General features: G+C 57.4%; 1 protein-coding gene across 1 annotated transcript in view; it reads right to left on the reverse strand.

The window, feature by feature from the left end:
- Positions 1 to 15,441, reverse strand: part of DUSP8 (dual specificity phosphatase 8) — a 31,833-nt gene extending 16,392 nt beyond the window's left edge. Inside the window, exons 1-2 of the mRNA XM_010217734.2 lie at positions 15,161 to 15,441; positions 6,697 to 6,835 (exon numbers count right to left, since the gene is read on the reverse strand). Coding sequence (XP_010216036.2) covers positions 6,697 to 6,835; positions 15,161 to 15,391 — 370 coding nt within the window. The 5' untranslated portion in view covers positions 15,392 to 15,441. The remainder of the gene's footprint in view (positions 1 to 6,696; positions 6,836 to 15,160) is intronic.
- Positions 15,442 to 19,261: the final 3,820 nt, after the last annotated feature.

Genomic DNA, 19,261 nt, shown 5'->3' on the forward strand with positions numbered 1-19,261 from the left:
GATCAGCCTCATCCCCATCACGTCAGTCACACAGTCACAACCTGGTGGCCGGTGCTTTGCCTTGATGATGCCAGTGCAAACAAGCCCTTCCTTCCCACCGCTTCCTGACACACCAGGTTGTTGGTGAGGAGCTTCATGGCTCCCTTAGAGAATGAGAGAGCTCATCTCACCCCACAGCTTCACAGCTCCCTTAGAGAATGAGAGAGCTCATCAAAAGGCAGATGGAGCTTCCAGTAAATTGCATTCACTGATTTTCCCAACTCCACCATTTTGCTGACACCCACTTGGCAAAAAATAAAGCAAAAATAGGGCAAAAATGGCTTGTCAGCAAGTTCTGCTTACCCCATTGGAAAGGTGGATATCTCTTCCTCAAAACATCATTTCCAGAAGGAAAGACTTATGGAGATCTAACCCATACACTGCCACCCGACTTGCCAAACGAGCACGAGCTGCGTTGTGAAGGCCCCAGCACACGACGCTCTCACGCACTCGAGCGCTTCCGAGCACGCGCGCAGGAAAGGAGCGCGGGGAGAAGTGTGGGAACAAGACGCACGAGTGGATGAGTGACACCACAGTTGCTCTCGCAGAACGTGCACGCTCGCCGCAGCATCGCGGGGCTGTATGCGCTCTGGGCCACCAGCCAAGCCTGTCAAGGCCGGTCTGCTCGCTGCGGAGCTTGGAGGGAGGAGGATGGAGAGTGGAGGGCTGGGAGGGATTTCTCACTGATGATATTGTTACATTCTTTCCGAATCCTGGGAGTAAACAGACGATCCAAATTTAGAAAGCACAGGACTGGAAAATTTAAACATTCCTTGAAGAATTGGTACAAATGGAAGTGGGGAGGGCGAAGGGGGACTGAAGATGATCTCACACACACACAAGAGCCAGATGAAAAGCTCATGACTTGAGTTCAGAACGCAAGCAAGGGGCCTGTTTCAGGTTGGCGTGCAATATTGCAAAGATAAAGCTCCCCCTGTGCACAAAAATGAAATGAAAAGAGCTCCTGTCATGCAAGTAGGGTCCCAATTCCAGTGCTCCTCCACATACCCTCTATAAAGCAAAGAGGCTGGAGAGACAAGCACTGCCCCAAAGCCCCGGCGCTAGTCAGCAAGGGCACGTACCAGCTTTCTCCTTGGCCTTCACCTTGCAGCTGGCAGGAGCTTTGTCCAGCTCCACCAAGCCCCGGGGACCAGCGTGGACAGAGCCGCAGGCCAAATGGGGCCTCAGCTCTAAGACTGGACCTGCCTAATCCTGAGAACCATGGAGCACACAGGTCCCAGTGAAAAGGAACACCAGCCACTTGCTATGGGAAGCAAGAGCCCTCCTTTGCTGTGATGACCCATCTGGAACAACATCAAGAGCTTGGGTTTGCTGTGCCCCAGGGCTGCTTCCCTTCCGCATGGGGCCTGAACATCATCTGGAGGGGCACCCTAAGCCCCACGCCACCACTTCTAGCCACTGAAATGGTGAATACCAAGCCAGATCTCCCTGAAGTCCTCTGCAACCGAACAAATGCAGGGAGAGGAGCTGGTGAAGCTCAGCACCCAGCAGCTCAGCACACCACGGCTCTGGCCAGGCTCCAACACGAGGGCTTGCATGCAGGAGCCATCGGGGGCTCGTGGAGCCAGACTGCTGCTGCTTCATAAACAGATAATGGCTGTTAATAAAAACAAAGCGGGAGTTTGCAAGGGGGAAGGGAAGAAAAAAAAAGAAACTGAAAAAAAAAAAGCAAGGGTTTGTGCTGAAATAAACAAAGGTTAAAGAACAGTCAGGCTCCTGCAGGAATAGCAAAGCTCGGCTGCGAGGGAGGGAGGGGGCATTACGTAATGCAGGAAAAATGTTGGCTCCATTCAGTTTTCCACCACTTCATGTGATGTCAGGAAAACCATATAAATCAACATGCTTTCTGCTCCCACGGATGGAGGGCAGCAAGCAGGACTATTTATACTTACACAATAAAAAAAAAAAAAAGAAAAAAAAAGGAGAAAGAAGAGTAGATGATGACTTCCAAGACTGGGAATAATTGACTCAGATTCCTCATTGCAAATACGGCAGGAATCATGGCTTGCTGCATGTTAACCCTTGATGGGCTCCTGCCATCAACCTTGCCACCCTCAGCTCATCCATCTTTGCCCATCGGCCTCTACCAGCTGTTTCCAGGCAGCAGACTCATTTGAAGAATGATGTGGGCTGGAGATGAACAAAGATGGCCAGGCACTGAATTTGTACAAGATGGGGACATCAAAGCATGGAAAAAGTGAAGTGGGACTCCCGGGTCCTGTCCCATCTCCCCATATCTGCTCTAGCTACTAGACTGTGCTGGGAAAGCAGAAGATCTTTCTGGAAGAGGGGGATTCCTCCATGCATCGCCTGCTGCCGCAGTTTCAATAGCCATCACATTTCACAAGTATCACCTCAGAGGAAATTCTAGTCATATGTCGAGGCTGAAAAAAAGGTGGAGACAACTGAGTGAGTCTGGAGGTTTGGGGATTTCTTTGGATTTTTTATTTTAACTTTATCTTTATCATGAGGGGTTGGGAAAGGGCTCTCACTGCAGTGAGTTCAACAGCCTGTTCCCTTTGTAACAACAGAGAGGAGAGGAGAGGAGAGAAGAGGAGAGGAGAGGAGAGGAGAGGAGAGGAGAGGAGAGGAGTGGGACTGCAGATTCGCCACTGGTGAAGTGTGGATTCTCCTGGAGCAGCGGGATGCCTCCTGGGCGCGGGCAAATGCGTCCCTGCATTCAGCATAAATGCTGACTTGAGCCATCCGTGGGGGTCTGTGGCCCTGGTGAGGGCAGGTGCATGGTCTGGGGTTCCTTGGATCCGAGTTTCTTGTTCCTTTTAACAATGGGACCCCCCAGCTGCTCTGTGTGGGATAGTGAAGGGGTTACTCGGACTTCAGGCAATGTATCTAACACTTTGTATGCAGAAACGGAGTGAGGTCGAACCAGTAAGTGTGATTTTTTAGGACCAGGACGTTTACTTACACTCAAAAAGTCAAGAATGAACCATGCGTTGGCTCAGTGTGGGGAGCCCTTTCCTTTGCCTCTGAGCTGCTGGCATCTAGATCCATCTGTATTATGGACAGAGCTTCAGCACGGAAGACACATAGTTTGCCTGCATTTCACTAGGAGCAGTAGAAGCCACGAAAAGTGGAAAGAGAAGCCTGGCTAGGGTCAGCAGACTCGCTGGTGTTTCAGCGTACCCACGTCGCAGCCTCGGCCGCGGAGATCGCAGCCGCGTTTCGAAGCGACGGGCGGGACCGCTGCCTCGGAGGACGGCAATGAGAAATTCTTCCTTCAGGGCCGGCGGAAGAAGTTTGCGGCTCCTCAGCTAGAGGCTTGTGCTGGCTTCGTGCATGCCCTTCTGCCTTCGCGTAGCAGCGCTTGTGAGCAGGAGGAAGGAGCTGAAATGCCTGCAGTGCCCTCTTGAGACACCGCAAACAGCCAGGCCTCCGGAGCCGGCCGAGATTCCTCCATGTGCAGAGTTGCCCTCCTGCCCCAAAAGCAGCCGGCCCCCCACTCAGCGCCCTGGGAAAAGCTCCTGTCGCCTCAGCGGAGGCTGCTCCGCCAGGGCCCGGCCAGACGTGCGCCCACCGGGGCTCCCAAACCCAGGCTGTGTGCAGACCAAGCGGAGGGCTCTGCTTCCCAGGCAGAGCGCAGCAGGAGCAGGGAAAAGGAGCTATCTGAAGTCCCACATGATTTCCGCAGCAAAGTGGCAGCTGAGAGCAGATCTAGGCTCAGCTCCTCACTGGGGCCACCACCTCCCCACTCCAGGACCCGGACAGCTCTGCCCAGAGCGGGCAAGGGCACACAAAGTCAGTCTGGGCAGGACGAGGTAAGGGCACCAGCTAGGGGCTTCCTGTACTCCCTGATCTCCTCCTGCTAATGCAGCTCCTCAGTATGGCCTCGGCAGCCAGCGAAAGGCCTTTGGATTGGCACAGGCGAGACCAGGATTTGACCCAAAGTCCTGTGTGGCGCTGGCTGCCATTGCAGACCAGCGAGCCGCCCGCCGCCCCCCGTGCCGCGTGCCTCTGCGGCGGCCCCGCGCCCCGCGGGCACCTCTCCACTTACTCTGGCAAGGAGTCGGAATCAGGCCCACCGGGCACATCCCCCTCAGACCTCCCAAGCGCTGCAAATCTGGGTCTAAAATAAACTGCCTGCTGCCCACATTACAGGAAGGACGAAACTGCGTGTGTTAGAAAGTGTGCCCAGCCTCCCTCTAAATGTTTTCAGCAGTATTTTTGAGTCATGATTTCCATATAAAACTCAGCAGCCATGACCCAGTGTTCTACATTTCAGTTCCTTTTTTCCACGCATTAGTGGCCTGTGTTTCCCATTAGCAAATCGACAGGCTCCAGGGTGTGCGGCTCATGACGCCGCAGCAAGAGGAACACAGGGCTTTGCCAAAACCTCAGCAAGGCAATTACCAGCCACTTCTGGGAACACGCTCCCTCCTGCTCTGGCTGCAGCCGCTCTTCAAGGGCTTCTTTTCAACAGGGGAAACGGAGGGAGGACGGGAAGGGCTCAGAAACCTGTTAACAGGTTTTAATTAGGACGTTTTAAACTTCACTTAGCACCTAGTAGAGACAGACAGACCCCTGCTTGGGAGTCTTGGCTAAACCCCGCAGACGGAGGGGGCGGCTGTGCGCGTGCAGGCGCAGGTGGACGCGTGCGCGCGCGCAGGTGCACACGCAGTGCCGGCAGCGCCAGTGGCCAGCACAGATACACAGATAGATCAGCACAGATACACAGATAGATCTGGGTCCCACCACTCATACAGCCCTTGCCCCGCAAGTGCCGAGCGCACCTGGAAGGAAGAGGAGGTTTCGTGCCTGGAGAGGCACCGCCAGGGAAGCGCAGAGCAGCGCACGCAGCGCCACGAGCATCGCAGCAGGGCAGGCCACATGAGGCCGTCAGAAACACCCCCAGGAGAGAGCCATGCGAGGACGCGGGAGCCTGGCTGCGGGTCCAGGCTTTGCCCTGCTGCTTGCCATGCCCAGGGCCTTGCACAGGGCTGCAGGGACAGCAGGCAGCTGCCCTGTGCCCACGTCACCCAAGTATTCCCAGCTCCCGCTGCTTCCCAGAGCGGAGGAGGCTCCGTAGGGCTGCTGCCTCCGAGGCCTCTCCGTGATGGCTCCACCTGTGCCAAAGCAGTGGGCAGGGCCATGGTGGCAGCCCGGCCCAGCACCAGCACCAATGCTCACATGCTGCTTTTCTCAAGGTGAAAGCTGTAGCGGGCTGGATGCAGGGCTCTCGGACCCCTGCACTGAGCACTGCTACTGCTGCAGCTGCTCCCCAGGGCACACGTGGGCGATTTTTGCTAGCTGGCCAGCCAAGGCACCACAGCTTCCTCTTGCTTGACCCCAGGACACCAGCAGTGCTGCTGGTGGGTGCCGGCAAGGCTGTTTCCTGACCCATGCCAGTGACTAAGTGGGTTACTTCCCAGCTGGGAGCGAATCTCCCTTCTCCTCGTTACGCAGCGGGTTCCAAGCAGTGCCCTTTTTTCCGCCATGCCGACCTTGGGGCTGCCGCTGGCCACGGCTCTGCTGCGTCCTCCTCGCGCCACGGCCTCACCCCCGCTCACCAGCCAGCCCTGCGCCCTGTCGCACCCGCAGCCAGGCCCGGCTGACCATGTTCATGTTTGATTTCATGAAGGCCAGACAGTCACGCTTCTCTGCTCTGCTGTTCCCATCACAAGGCCGCTACTCTTGCTCCTCTGCACCTCCTGATCCCAGGCAAGAGCAAGAGCGTGCCAGGTGCTGTGCAAGGGCTTGGCGAGAGGCTGCTCTTGCCCTTGGCACCCAGTAAGCTCAGCCAAGCAAGCACAGCAGGAGAAATGCTGGTGGAAACGCAACTTGCTTCTGTTGGATATCTTCAAAACCACCCGCAGTTCTGTTACACCGAGCGAACTGCCACAGGGTTGGTGGGGACGGTTGCTAGCTTCCTCCAAGACACGGGGTTGACAACCTGTCACCCCCAAAGCAGGACCAGATCACGGACAGGAACACGCCTGGAAATGCCTATTCCCTCCATCTGGGTGCTCCCAAGCTCAGTGCACTCGGCAATGCCCAGGAGGCCGGCAGAGCTGAGCTCGCCGTGGTGCTGTGTGTGGCCGCACGCACCAGTCCTCATGGCCGCAGCCGGCTCCACGTGCCCCTCACCTAGCGATGCCGGGGAGGGGAGCGAGCTCCGAGACGGGAAGCAAGCCAGGCAGGAGCAGTGCCGCCCAGCCACCGGGAATTAGAGGGAGCTTTAGCTTTTCCTTCAGCAACTTGCCACCTCTTTATCCTCCTCTCCGTTGGGTCAGAGAGTTTCATTCATCGATTGCCTGCCTTGAATTTTGCTCGTGCTGTCACTGAGCTGTGAGCATGGCCCTGGCTCTGCAGCAGGGCTATAATTAGAGCAGCGTGCTTGCTCTCCTCCTGCATGCTGCCTTCCCAGGGAATGCCAGCCCCAGAGGACCCCAGAGGTTACCCAGCGATGACCTTCGGCCTCTGCCCATTCCCTTTGCCAGGGAACCCTCCTGTAGGAGGAACGGAGAGGAACAGTGCACCTCAAGGCAGACACACACTTCGCGGGAGCCTCACAATGCTGCCAATCGCAGCAACACCACCAGTTGCTGCCTCTTGCCCTCGAGAAGAAAGTTCTTCCCATCCCAGCCAGCAGGCAGAAGGCTCTGCTCCCCCTGCTCCTACCTGTGAGGATGGAGACGCTGTGGAAGCAGCTGTCCAGCTTGCCCAGGAGGATGGAGAGGAAGCTGTCGGCAGCCAAGCCATTCACATCCCGTGTGCTCTGGTCGTACACCACCACGTCCTGGTGCTCTTCTGCCTCCACCTGCAGAGGGAATGGCCACAACAGGGTTTAGAGAAAGGGCAGAGATTGGAGGGCTCACACAGGGCACACTTCTGTCCACAGCTGTTGTTTCAACTAGGCTTATTCGAGGACAGCTCCAGCGAGCCACCACGGAAAGCCAAGCAGAAAGGAGTTACCAAACAGACAGGAGCCTTGGCTCCTCCACAGGCCCTCTGTGGGGAGACTGGCCTCGTTCAAGTGTTGTGGACACAACCCCAGCACTGAACATCAAGGAGACTGATTTCAGCTGGAGAAAATTCCTGAAGGTTGAATGCCAGAAGGTGTCCAGGGAGCTGGGACGGACATGGAGGGAGTGCGCTTGCTGCCCTCCCTGGCATGGGCCCTGGAGCAGGGCAGCGTGCGCCGCCCCTGTGCCTGCCCCTCTTGCCAGGCTGCTGTCTGTCCTGCTCCAAGTGTCTCACACAAGCGAGCTCCGCTCTCCAGGCCACAGCCCAGAAGGTTTCACCAACAGTAGGGGCTGTTGCTCCATGGGTACAAATGAGCTTTTCAGCACAAACGCCAGTCGGAGCAGCCATGCTGACTGCGAGTACTTTGGAGTATCCTACCCAAAACACTGCTCCCTCCCAACATCACCCTCAGCTTTCCACTACTTCACAGCATCCCAGACTCCCTGTGACACCTGTACGTGACCGATCCCGCCCCTCGGGGACAGTCCCAGCCCGCAGATACCCACACACGGTCCCTGAGCCTTCCTTCATGCTGTGCTCCTTCGCTATTCCTCCCCGCCAAACCTTTGTGCTACACTGCTTCTTTTTCTGCCTAGTATTGGAGGCATTCAGGCACAACTTTTGCAGGCAGGAATGCTCGCAACACCGGCTTTGTCCTCTGGCTGCAGCCACTGCTGGGAAGGGGCTGGAGTGACAGCTCCTGTGTCACTGTCACTGCGTCACATTATCTATCATGAGCGGCACGCAGCCCCTGCGGTGTTGCAGGCCGGTTTGCAGGGCGTACCCAGGGTCCGGGCAGATGTCTCTTCTGTAACAAATCTCACAAGGCCCAGTCACGGATAGCCTGCGGTGAGAGAGCTCAAGGCGCAGCCAGCAGTGCTGTCCTCTGTCTAGCAGAAGGCTAATGCACTAGAAGAAGACAGAAATCCTCGCAGAACCACGGCTCGGTGCACCCTCTGAGCAGCCTGATGGATGGCATGCGCCGGCCTCGCAAGCTCCGGCCGCCCACCCTCCGGGGGAGGCCCATCCATCACGCCGCGGGAGGAGGAGGCCGCAGCTGCGGCTGCGCTGCAAGGATGGTACAAAAGCAGCCAGCCGCATCCAGCCCAGAGGGACGGCAAAGCCGCCCCCGCTGTGTCCCCATCACGGCTTAGCTGTGGGTAAGGAGGGAGGGCCTATAACCCATGTAACAAGTTCGCTGTTCTCTGCTAGGGATTGTGCTGAAGTTGCCTCGCAAAAAACCCTCATCCCCACTGGGGGCTAGGAACTATCTGCTGTATCTCACAGATGTTTCACAGCTTGCAGGTCCCCACCACAAGGTTGTGCCCATCTGCCCCGCTTCCCAGCTAGAGCCTCCAGGCCCCAGCCTCTGCCTCCCTCGTGTCTGGCCGGCAGCAAATCCCTGGGGCTGAGTGCTGAGCGGCCTCCCCAGAAGCCTCAGAACCAGTTTTCTATGTGGCTCCCTATTACTCAGGGCAGGAGGATGCCAGGACTCGCTTCTCCATCTCCCTCCCAGCCTCCTCAGCCCGCAAGGCAGCCGCAGCGAGCTGAGTCCTCACTGCAGCAGGGCCGCTGTGCACGTGGCCAAAGCAAACAGCAGTCGCAGCTCCGGAGAACTGAAGTCTCTTCAGGAGCCCCCTTGAACTGATGAACATCTATAACACCCCCCTCCTTTCAGTATATCCCTTGCACTCAATGTCCTTCTGCTGAATGGATTCACTGGAGGCTGTCGCAGATATTAACACAGCCCCAAATGATATGCTCCAAATTCATCACCCCTCGGCAAGGTCCCTGCAGCAGCCAGAGGTGCACCAACAGTCAGTCTCCCTGGCGCAGATTTAGCCCAAGTTACCTCAATTGCTGCTAGCAGAGAAGCAGCAGCCGCTACGTCCACAGCCGGAGCCCCGGCCGGGCTGCGCCGCTGCTCTGACACCCTCTCGCAGGTGTCCCTGCTTGGGAACGTGAGGCACATGCCCATGAGGCCGCCGCGCGCACGGCCCGCAGGCTCGGCGCGCTCCCCGCCGCAGCGCGGGGCCGCCAGGCGCTCTGCAGACCCGCCGCAGTGTCCGCCGCGCGCAGGGCGCCGGGGCCGCGCGGAATGCCGCGCCGGCCGAGCACCCTTGTCCCACAATGGGATTTAGTGTTCCCTGCGGCCGGCAGCCTGCGCCGGGGCCAGCACCGGCGCGTTGCCGGGCAACGGCAGGGATGCGTGGCACGGTTTACATCTTATTAAAGTTATAAGGTTTCACTCCATGTAAATGCCAAACAAGCAGCACTGGCCCTGCGCGGCCCAGCCACAGAAGATAAACGCTGTGTTTGCCAGGGCAAGGTCTGTGGAGATGGGCTCAGGGCAGGGTTCTGCTTGAAACAGAGAGATGGGGCTCATGGGAGCACACGAGGAGCCCTCAGGGGCTTGCAGAACCCCTTGCCCACAGCTAGAGAGGTGTTTAACCGGGTTCCTCGGTTCCTGATCACCCCTGGTCCTAAGAGAAGGCAAAGGACCGTCTCTGGCCCTAATACATGGAGGTGAAAAGCCAAGCAGGGGCAGAGGAGGAGGCTACAGATGAAGAGATGCTCAAGGGCGATGACCTCCGCTCTGGGGGCTGTGGGAATCAGGCCCGCATCCAGCCCCTTCCAGGAAGTAGGGCCTGGAAGGGGCCCTCTGCCCAGCTGGCAGGAGACACACCGCCAAGGCCCATGGGCACTGGGATCAGATCAGCTCCAAACACGTTGCACACGCTTCCAGACGGGCTCATCCATCCCACCCAGCGAATGCTGAATCCATTCAGCATCTCAGGCTGGGACCTGATCTCATGCCTGGCCAGCATGGGAGGTCCTTTTTGGCCACTGCTTTTGGCTGCGTTGCCTCCAAAGGAGCTGGGCTGCTGGGTTTGGGGCTGGGCGGGCCCAAGTGGGGCAGCAGCTCTGTAGGGCAAGGCCCAGGCTTGCGGTCCCTAGCGTCATATGCCACGAATCCGCTGGCTCCATCCTCCTGGATGTGCTGCACTGGCTGCAGAGCCCACGCACATGCAATGTCACCGGTGGACACGCTGCTCCAGTCATGCAGCAGAAAGACCCGGCTCAGGAAATGAGAAGAGGGGACCACATCAGGCTGCTTCCCGCAGGCCTTCGGGAGCTCGCTGCGGGACAGGCCCGGGCTGCTCCGTGAGGATGGCACCTTCTCCAGCCGGCAGGAGCAGGGGCTGCTGGGGCACGTCCAACCGAGCTGCCGTGAGGACCAGCACCTTCGAGCCGCCGCCGCCGCCGCCGCTCCCCTCACCTCCACCTTCAGGCTCCAGCCAAAGACGACTCTCACCCAGATGCCGTGGCCTCAGCGCTCATGGTTCGGACCGAGACGGGTGAGAGCTCCAGCGTGGGGCTGGCCAGTCCCCTCGGTGCAGCAGGACGGCAGTCCCTGCTCTTTCTGCCCCAGCCTCCTCGACTGCTATGTGGGTTCGATGCTGCTCGTCTGTTGTGCAAAGCACTCGAAGCGCAGCAGGTGGTTCGGGCTAAGATAAGGGCTAGGTGCTCTTAATACTCGAAGTACTACAGGCATCTCAGCTGCGTATTGTTTCAAAACACAGTGAATCACCCCACTGAAATAACAGTGCTTCCATAAGCACACAGAGCAGCCAGGCACACAGCTCGAAAATAAGCCCTGGCTTTGCCTAAAGCCAAACAGCTGCTTCCAAAGCCATGCTCCTAAAGTAAATAGTACAGTAAGTGTCTCTCTGTCCTAGCAGCCCGCTGCCATGCCTCCAACCACTGCTACAGCTACACCAGGGGCAGCCACACCGCAGGAAGCAAAAGCAGGTGTGAGAAGACTTGGCGAGGGGCTCTGAAGGAGTAAAATTTCCAACCTTTCCCTCAAGGAATCAAAATCAAACTCCAAGAAGAAAATGAGAAGGGATTTCCCAAACCTCTCCCTCAAAATGGCACTGTGGATCTGCACTGCTCCGTTCATCACAGCGAAAAGGGTTGAAAGGCAGCATCAAAGCAGGGCAAGCCCTGGAAACATTTTTGTTGTGCAGAGGAACACTCTTGCTAGCCGGAAACCAAGCGACTGCTGCAGGTTCTCAGTCCAGGCACCACCCTGCCAGGGAGCCCTGACCTGTCCCGACACAGGGGCCCTGGGCAGACGCGCCTGCCCTGTGGGGACATGGCATGCAGAGGGTTTGAGCAGCTTCTCATGCCGCCTAGGGCCAAGTGTAAGCACGTTTCAGCACAACAAGGAGGGGATTACTTAATTTCCCCATTTTTGCTTTGCCACCAAAAGGCCCTTTCCCAAGACCTGCAGGACGAAAGCCAGGAGCTGCAGTACACCCATGGCACTGCTCCACTCCAGAGCATCCAGAAGAGTTATTAATGGAACGAGGCTGAAAACGCTCCCTGGGCCAAGGTGACAGCATGGGAATTGCTACCCTTCCTTGCCATCCCTGTGCGCAGAGGGGCACAAGCACAGGGAGAAGCAACGTCCCGGCAATCTTTGCTCTGCCTCTCCTGTGCCTGCTCCCGCTGCCTGTCAAGGAGAGGGGCACAAGTGACCTCCGCCAGGCCGGGATGCGCAGACCAGACTCTCTTTGGATGCACATGCAAGGAAGGAGGAGGAGGAGGGCATATGGCCAGGGTGAGTTACCTCCTGGGGAGCATCAACCTTCCTCAGCCCCGCTCTGAGGCGCCCCTCGGCTCTCAGCGCTGCGGTCCCATGCCAGAAACACCGGACAGCCCTCCCGAAGTGACACGTTGCCCCCATGTAACCACGGAGCAGCTCTCTGTCCGCCCTGGGGCTTGCTGTCCATCAGACCCAATGGGACATCTGCCCCGTGCCCACCTGGTGCCACGAACGCTGTTACGGACACGCTTCTCCTGCGCTCCGCTCTGCTCCTCTCCAAAGGGAGCCGAGCCCTTTGGAAGGTCCCTCCCTCACAGCGCTGCCTCTTGTGAGATAAATTAGAGCTGCTAATAATCCGCTTTGAAGATATCTGCTCCATTTTTTTGCTCCATTTCCATTTATGCTGTTTGCCTGGCTGGCAGCCAAAGTCCGTCCTTCCCTTCTGGTACCTAGGCCCGACTCTCACTCCTTCCAGCAAAAATGCCTCTCTTCAGGGCTTTGTGTTGTTTCTTCACCCGCTGCTCAGCTTAGTTCTCCAGGCGCATCCCTCACCTGCTTGGCAGGCAGACCTGTGAGCATCTCCCCTCACCGACCACACACCCCAAAACCTTTGTTCTTAGACCCTGGTGGAGTCACCACCTTCCCTTTTGTCCCTCTGGAGGCAGGGACGCTTCCACCAACTAATACCAACAAATCTGCCAAGGCCACATTCCTCTTTTGTTAATCCCCAGGTCTCTCCCTCTGAGCTCCCCACACTACCCACCAGCTCAATAATGCATTTAAGGAGGTTCAGAGGGAGACAGAATACGGAAAAGACACAAGGATAAGAATTGGTGATGGGGGTCTAAAACAGCTTGCAAATATCTCTCCAGGGCTGTATAAATCCTGAGGCAGCTGCCCAAATCCTATTGATTTCCGTAGGTCACAAAATACATGCTTGACTCAAGTGGCCAAGCTGGAGGTGGGGAGGAGGAGGAAAAGAGGAAAAAATGCATGCATCACCCCAAAGATGTTGCAGAAACACCCCTCTCGGAGCTGGCTGCAGAAAGCCTGGGCATTGCTGAGCCGTGGCCATCACTGCCGGGAGGGCGCTCCGCCGCAGCCAGTCCAAATACCCCTGATTTCTGCCATGGGAGGATACAGTTGTGACCCCCCTTCCTCCTCCCCCGGCTTCCTAGGGCAACTGGCTTAAACTCACAGGGTGCCCGGGAGCTTAATTAATTCCTGGGCTGAGTGCGCTGGGAGGCCTCGTGCGCTGGGGGAGATTAAGGCCAGGCCACTCAGCAAGGCGGCCGGGGCGCTCGCTCCCGGCTGCGGATGCGCCGGGAGGTTTTCCAGCCTTGCGAGAAAGGGAAAAAATAAAAAAGCCAGCAGAGAATTAAAGCTCAGGAACACCCCTCTGCTCCTCCCCCTGCACTGTCCCTGCCACAAGGTTGCATTTCTGCCGGAGCCAATACCTGGGCCATTACGTAATGCCCCGGCGGGAGGAGGGAGCTATTCTTGCACCTTGCCCTGCCAGCGCGGAGACCACGGGACACGTGGGGCTGGTGGCGGGCGCTAGGATTGCACCGAGGGTCCTTCGCCACGGCACCAGCTTGCAGCGCTCGCGCTCCGTGAGTGGGACGGAGCCTCTCCGGCCACCCCTGCGGCCATCCCCGCCGCAGCGGCTCCTCTGCAGGCTGCGGGGCCGCGGGCTGGCTGCAGGGTTGCAGAAGGCAGCAGCTGACGTTAACTCTTCCCGCTCTCCCTCCTCTGCTTGCTCCCCCCACTCCCCGCATCAGTTTTGCTGCTGCTCCACGTGACGGCGGCCACTGCAGAGGTGACCCTAGCCGGGAGGAGGCAAACGCGCCTCGCGCCCGCTCCTGCTGGCAGAAACTGATTATTCTGCTTTATTCTCCAGGGGATTTAAGAACAGCTAAATCCGTTCAGGAATCATTCTCTGCAATCCCCTCCAAATCGCCCAGCGCGCAGCATTGCTAAGGCAGATTGGAGCCCCCCCGCGCCGCACACCTCCCCGCGCCAGGCAGGGTGATGTCAGCGGCAGCCAATGCGGAGGGCGGCGGGGGGAGGACTCCACAGATGGCTCCAGCTGGGCCCAGCATTTGATTAATCGCCTGAATTACCCTCACTTTGCCATAAAATTGCAAGGCGGGGGGGCTGGGAAGCGGTAAGAGCGGGAGCCACATGGGGAGGGAGCGGGCAGCGGGGGGATAGTGCCCCTTGGAGCGCAGCCCCGCGCCGTGCCATGGGGTCGGGCCAGTATGGGGACATTTGGCAGCTGGAAGGGCTTACACCAAAGCAGATCCCAAGGGTTTGCAGCTTGGGATACCTGACCTTTCCCCCGCCGACCACATCTGGAAGAGACCCCAGGGTTCTCCCCTCTGCAAGTGGCCCCACTGAGCGCCACGGACAGCACCAGGCTGCCCCACGGCAGCCCCCGCAGCTGCACCACTTGCTCTGCTTGGCCCTGGCACGCAGGCACCTGCATGGGGGCACAGGGCAGCCAGCCCCGCTCCGGCAGCACACACAGGCCTCCCTGCTCTTGCCCCACTCACAGTTAGTTGGATCCCCCAGGCAGGGATTACCCTTGTTAACTCCTGCAGTCCTGGGCTGATGGCAAATGGGATGCTCTGCCAGGTGGGAAGCGGTGAGCAGACAGGTCCTACTACAACGTGCACGCTCGGGAGGCCCGTGGACACAAGTCCAAGTGTATGAAAGGGCCTGCGGGGTGGCCAGCGGGGCGAGAGCATGGGGAACCAAGAGGGTGAAACGGTGCTGCGAGCCTGTCACTGACCAGGTGATGGCAGAGCCCTGGGGCAGCATTGGCACAGAGGGCAGGACCTGCTGGCTCCCTCCCGGGAGCCACTGCGAGGGCACCCAGCAGTGCTTCCAACAGCCGGGAAGGCCGGAGCTGGAGCCCAGTTACATGGCTCTGAGCCACCGCTATTATTTAACTAGGAGAGATAGAGAGAGGAGCCTGGGAGAGATAATGTGCCATGACACCGGATAAGAGCTTCTGGCGTCACAAGGGAGGAGGATTACATGTCCCTGAATGGAGTTAGAGATGACAGAGGGGAGGGGAAGAGTTTTTAGCAAGGGATTAAGCTTACAGCTCCAGGAAGGCTTTGGTGGGATTGTTTGCCAGCATACAGGCTGGTGTACCTGTTAGACCTGCCTGTGGAGGGCTCCTGCATGGGGGTGCCACATGGCTGGGACGTGGTGGGGAAAGTAGCAGATCTCTGAGGACAGCCCTGCGGGGCTGTGGACACAAGAGCTCATGCTCCATCTTTCTGAAGGGTAAAGGAAGAGCCAAAGAGAAGTGGCAGCAACGTGCCAAAGCGGAAAAGCAGGACATCCCGGCCACACCCTGACTGGCCCTTAAGTGAGTCTGTCTCCACAACCCTGCACCCCATGCTGTCAGAGTCAGAGACTCATGCCCCTGCATCCCTCTCCTGAGGAAGGGGAGGTCAACGAGGCACAAAGGCAAGACAGGGCCAAATCCCATACCTTCATCTTGGAGGCTGGCTGGATAAGCTCTGTAATGGAGACCTTGTCCTGCTGGAGTCGCCTCTTGACAAGCTTGGAGCAGCAGATGTTGACGGAGCTGAGGACGTGCCAGGAGTTGTACTCCACAAAGGAGCGGCTGTCGATGACCAGGGTGCCCTCTGCCCCGTTCCTCAGGAGGCTGGCAAGCTTCTTAGCATCCATCACTTTCCGTGGAAGCCTGTCCCCTGCCATAACGGGTCTGTCCCCTCTGCAGCGAGCAGGGGCAAGGGGCGGGCGGGCAGGGCAGGGCAGGACAGCCAGCACTGGTCTCCCCCCGAGACAGGAGCGAGGGGGTAGGGTGTGAGCACAGCAGCACTGCCCTGGTCTCCTCACACGGCTAAAGCCTGGGGTGCCGACTCATTGTGCTGAACCTGAGGAGAAAGAAAAGGAGGAAATGAGGGTAAGGCAAAATGCTGGTCAGAGACCACCACTCTCCCCTTTGATCCTTCTTCCATCCCAAGCCCCACTCTACCCCTTAAAACTCCTTCCCCTTGACTATGAGCTTTACCATGTTCAGACGTCTCTGCTTGTATTTGCTGGTACCTTGACTTCCCCCCGCTCTCAGCCCACATCTCTCAAGCAGGGGTGGAAGAAGCCAAGAAGGAATGTCTGTACAAAGACAACCAATTTATATTAAGAGCCTCTATCCCCGTGCACTATCCACTGGAGGTGCAGAAGGAGGCAGATCTACAGAAATGAAGCAGGTGGCAATTCTGCTCAGCCCTGTAGCCCAAGCATCATTGCACTGCTGTAACACCGACAGGGCTGGGTATGAGCAGGCTGCCCCTGAAAGGCTAGTGGAGAACGTGAATGGATGTGAGCCCTGAACAGCTGGACAGAGACCAGGAGACTTTTAGCCCAGGCTTCGGCAGTGGCTGCTGGCAGATGCCTTCAGAAGGGAGCAACAAGACAAGGATACAGGCACGCTTTCTAGGTATATTTGCACAGCTTGCAGTCAACTCTAGTTTAAGAACCTCCTGGGCCAGAGGTTTTATCTCTGAATATAACAGCCCTCAGTGGAGCTTTATTCCATGAATATGCCTAATTGCTTTTTGAAGCCATGTCAGCTTTTAATATGCATGCTGTCCTGCGGCAGGCTTGCCAGCCATTACGAACAAGTCCTTCCTCTGGTTTGCTCTGAACCTGTGGATGGCTCTCCTGGACGACCCTTGGTTCCTATATTGGAAGAGGCCATGAACGGCTACTCTCTATTTGTCTTCCCTGGGATTGTCACCATTTTTAGAGCTTATTTAGGAGTCTCTAAGCGTGTAGCATCTATAGAGCTGTTCCTTGAGCCTCGCTATCACTGCAGAGCTGCAGGCTGCGTGTGTAGGCACACCAGAGATGCGCATGGGCCTGAGCATCTCCTCCTCTCCTCTCCCTCTCCTAGCCTAACAGCTCCAAGCAATTTGCTTCTTCCGACCTCTGTTGAAAATGGAGCTAATGCTTTCACAGACCATGTATGTCCAGCTTTAATGCTGCACTCCTGAACGACAACAGATCAGACATCCCACCAAAGCAAGCTGCCTGCCCATGTGGGTCACTGCACAGTGGATTTCACCTGTGTTTTTTTTTTAATCAGCCCCAGCTCATGACTGTCTCTCCTGGCTGCAGGACAGTCCCTTCTCCCTCCCAGGTCTGAGGCAGTGATGCTCAGCGGTGCTGGCAGTGCCTGGGGCAGGAGGAAGCAGGCTTGCTTCTTCCTTCCTGGAGTCCTCTCACTTGCACAGGCTTTGCAAGCCGATTCACACGGAGCAGGAGACATCTGGCTCCAACTCAGGAGGAAAGCACGGTCAAGTCAGGTCTTCTGTGAAGTGCTTCAGAAGAATAAGCTTCCTCCAAGCCCAGCTCATGGGGTTAGCCAGAGCAAGAGGCAACCTGCGGGCAGTTAGCTGAGGTGTCTTCTTATGTTTTAATGGCCCACGTCATCGTAGGCGAGTTTTAATGGCATTAGTTTTTAATGCCACTGTAGTCATTCAGAAAATAAGCAGGGTTATTACCAGGCTCCTGCCAGATGGCGTTTTAGAGAGAACCCACAAGCTGTTGCATGGAAGCTTTAATGCGTCTGAATTAGGAAGACCATGAATACTGTGCCTGAAGAGGCCAGCATAAAGACTTTCATTGACTTCTGCAGGGCCAGGATTTGGTCCATGGGCTAGAGCAGGCTTATGAGTCACCCTGTAAGTCCTGAGCAAGCCAGCAGGTCTTGGAAGCTCCTGTACTCTGAAGTCCCTGCGGCGTAGGCACAGTGCTGGAGGGAACCCACCGCTGTGGCAGTGGGGACATGAAGAAGATGCGTGGGTAGGACATGCCACCGTGGTCACGAGCAGAGACCTTGCTGCTACATGCACAGGGAAAGGCACTTCTCGCTTAAATGGGCTAAGGACCTTTTACACTAAGAGAAAACAAAGGTCCTTACACAGAGCCTGACACCTACTTGTATTGCAAAAAAATCCTGCTTGGCGAGGAGATGTGTGTGTGCAGGAAATGCCAGAGATCTCTGATACTGGTCATCGAGTCTGGGGGACACAGCCAGCTTGCAGAGAAAGGATGTAAAGGCACCAAATACAAGGGTGAGGGGATTGGCATCTCCAGGCTTCTGGCTCGGGATCCCAGAATTAGCAGCCCCCATTGCCTGGGCTCCCAGATCTGCTTCACAAAGCAGGAGGAGAGAAGTCCTGAGCTTCAAGATCTAAGTTCCCAACGTCAGGCCACGACAGAATGTATAGCCTTATGTGTGTAACACACACAGGCTACCTCTGCTAACATGCTAAATCAACTGAAGGAAAAAAAGAGGGAAAAAAATCCCTCACAGACCACAATGGTGACGGCTCCTCCTGGCACGAAGCCTTTTGCACCCCGCAGCACGGCGGTGTGGCTGTCCCCAGCCCTCCTGGCCGCACAGCGAGCTTGTCGCCTTCCGTCCCTCCTCCCGGGGACCACTCGGAGCATTCCCGCCCCTTGGAGTGCTGTCCCCCGCTGCCCTCCTCAGGGGGCTTAAAAACCGAAGCAGCTCTGAGCAGAGGGCGCGAGGGGCGCGCGGCAGCACCTGCTGCGACGTGACCCACCTCATTACGGCGCTCCCGCCTTGCCAGGAGACCCCCCGCCGCACTTGGCTCCCGAGCCGGGGCACTCGGAAAGGATGCAAATTAGCCAGCTTTCCCCCGGCGCCTTTCTTTCACACCCTGCTCCCAAATCACCCTCTCTGCCCTTCTCCATGAGGCTGCCGGGCTGTGAATGCTTCTTGATTCTTCCAATTATGTCTAGCGATAAAAGGGAAGGGAGGGAGCTGACAGACAAAAAGATGCAGATAATGCCGAGATGGAGGGATACGAGTGAAATGCTCGAGTGGGAATAAAGAGCGATCTGATGCGCTGGGCACACACACACACGCTGCACGGTGTCTGGAGACAACGGGTCTGCCACCCTGCTCCCCGGACAGCGAGCGAGGGGGAAAGCCTGGGGCTTTCAGGCACAGCTGAGGACCCAGAAAGACGACACATCCTTCCTCTCTGGATTGCCCACAAAAAGGAAGGCCCCGTTTCCCCAGAGGCAAGGAAAGGGAGCTTGCTCCGTGCCAGGCTCCACATGGGCAGGCTGCACAAGGCTGCTCCACTCTGCTCCCTCTGCAACCCTTTTTGCTGGACCAAAAGCATTCCTGTGGGATGGAGATAAGCAAGGGCCGTCCTGGGGAGCTGTACCCTTTCTGCTAGACCAAGGCTCGCGGGAGGAGCTGGGTCTTTCCAAACCGTCACAATCTTGTACAGCTATCTCTAGAGCTATCTCTCCTTGGCCAACCAAAATGCAGAGCCAAGGACTTGTGGAGGACACACAGCCAGGCAGGGCTCAGTGCTCTTGTCCCAGAGCCCCTGGCGAGCACTGCCACTGCAGGGTTTTATGAATTTTGGGGGAACGTCTAGCATGCTCCTGGCCGCACACTGGGCAGCTACTAACATAGGCTCTGCCACTCCAGAGTGTCCCGGCACAAGCACTGGAAGGGATGTCACACAGCTGGCTGGCAGGACTGCTGCCAGCTGCTCTGGTGGCCCTTGCTGCTGCTAC

Source organism: Tinamus guttatus, unplaced genomic scaffold (genome assembly GCF_059628265.1).
Source record: "Tinamus guttatus ecotype Peru unplaced genomic scaffold, ASM5962826v1 Tinamus_guttatus_pri_ptg000240l, whole genome shotgun sequence".
Taxonomy (NCBI): domain Eukaryota; kingdom Metazoa; phylum Chordata; class Aves; order Tinamiformes; family Tinamidae; genus Tinamus; species Tinamus guttatus.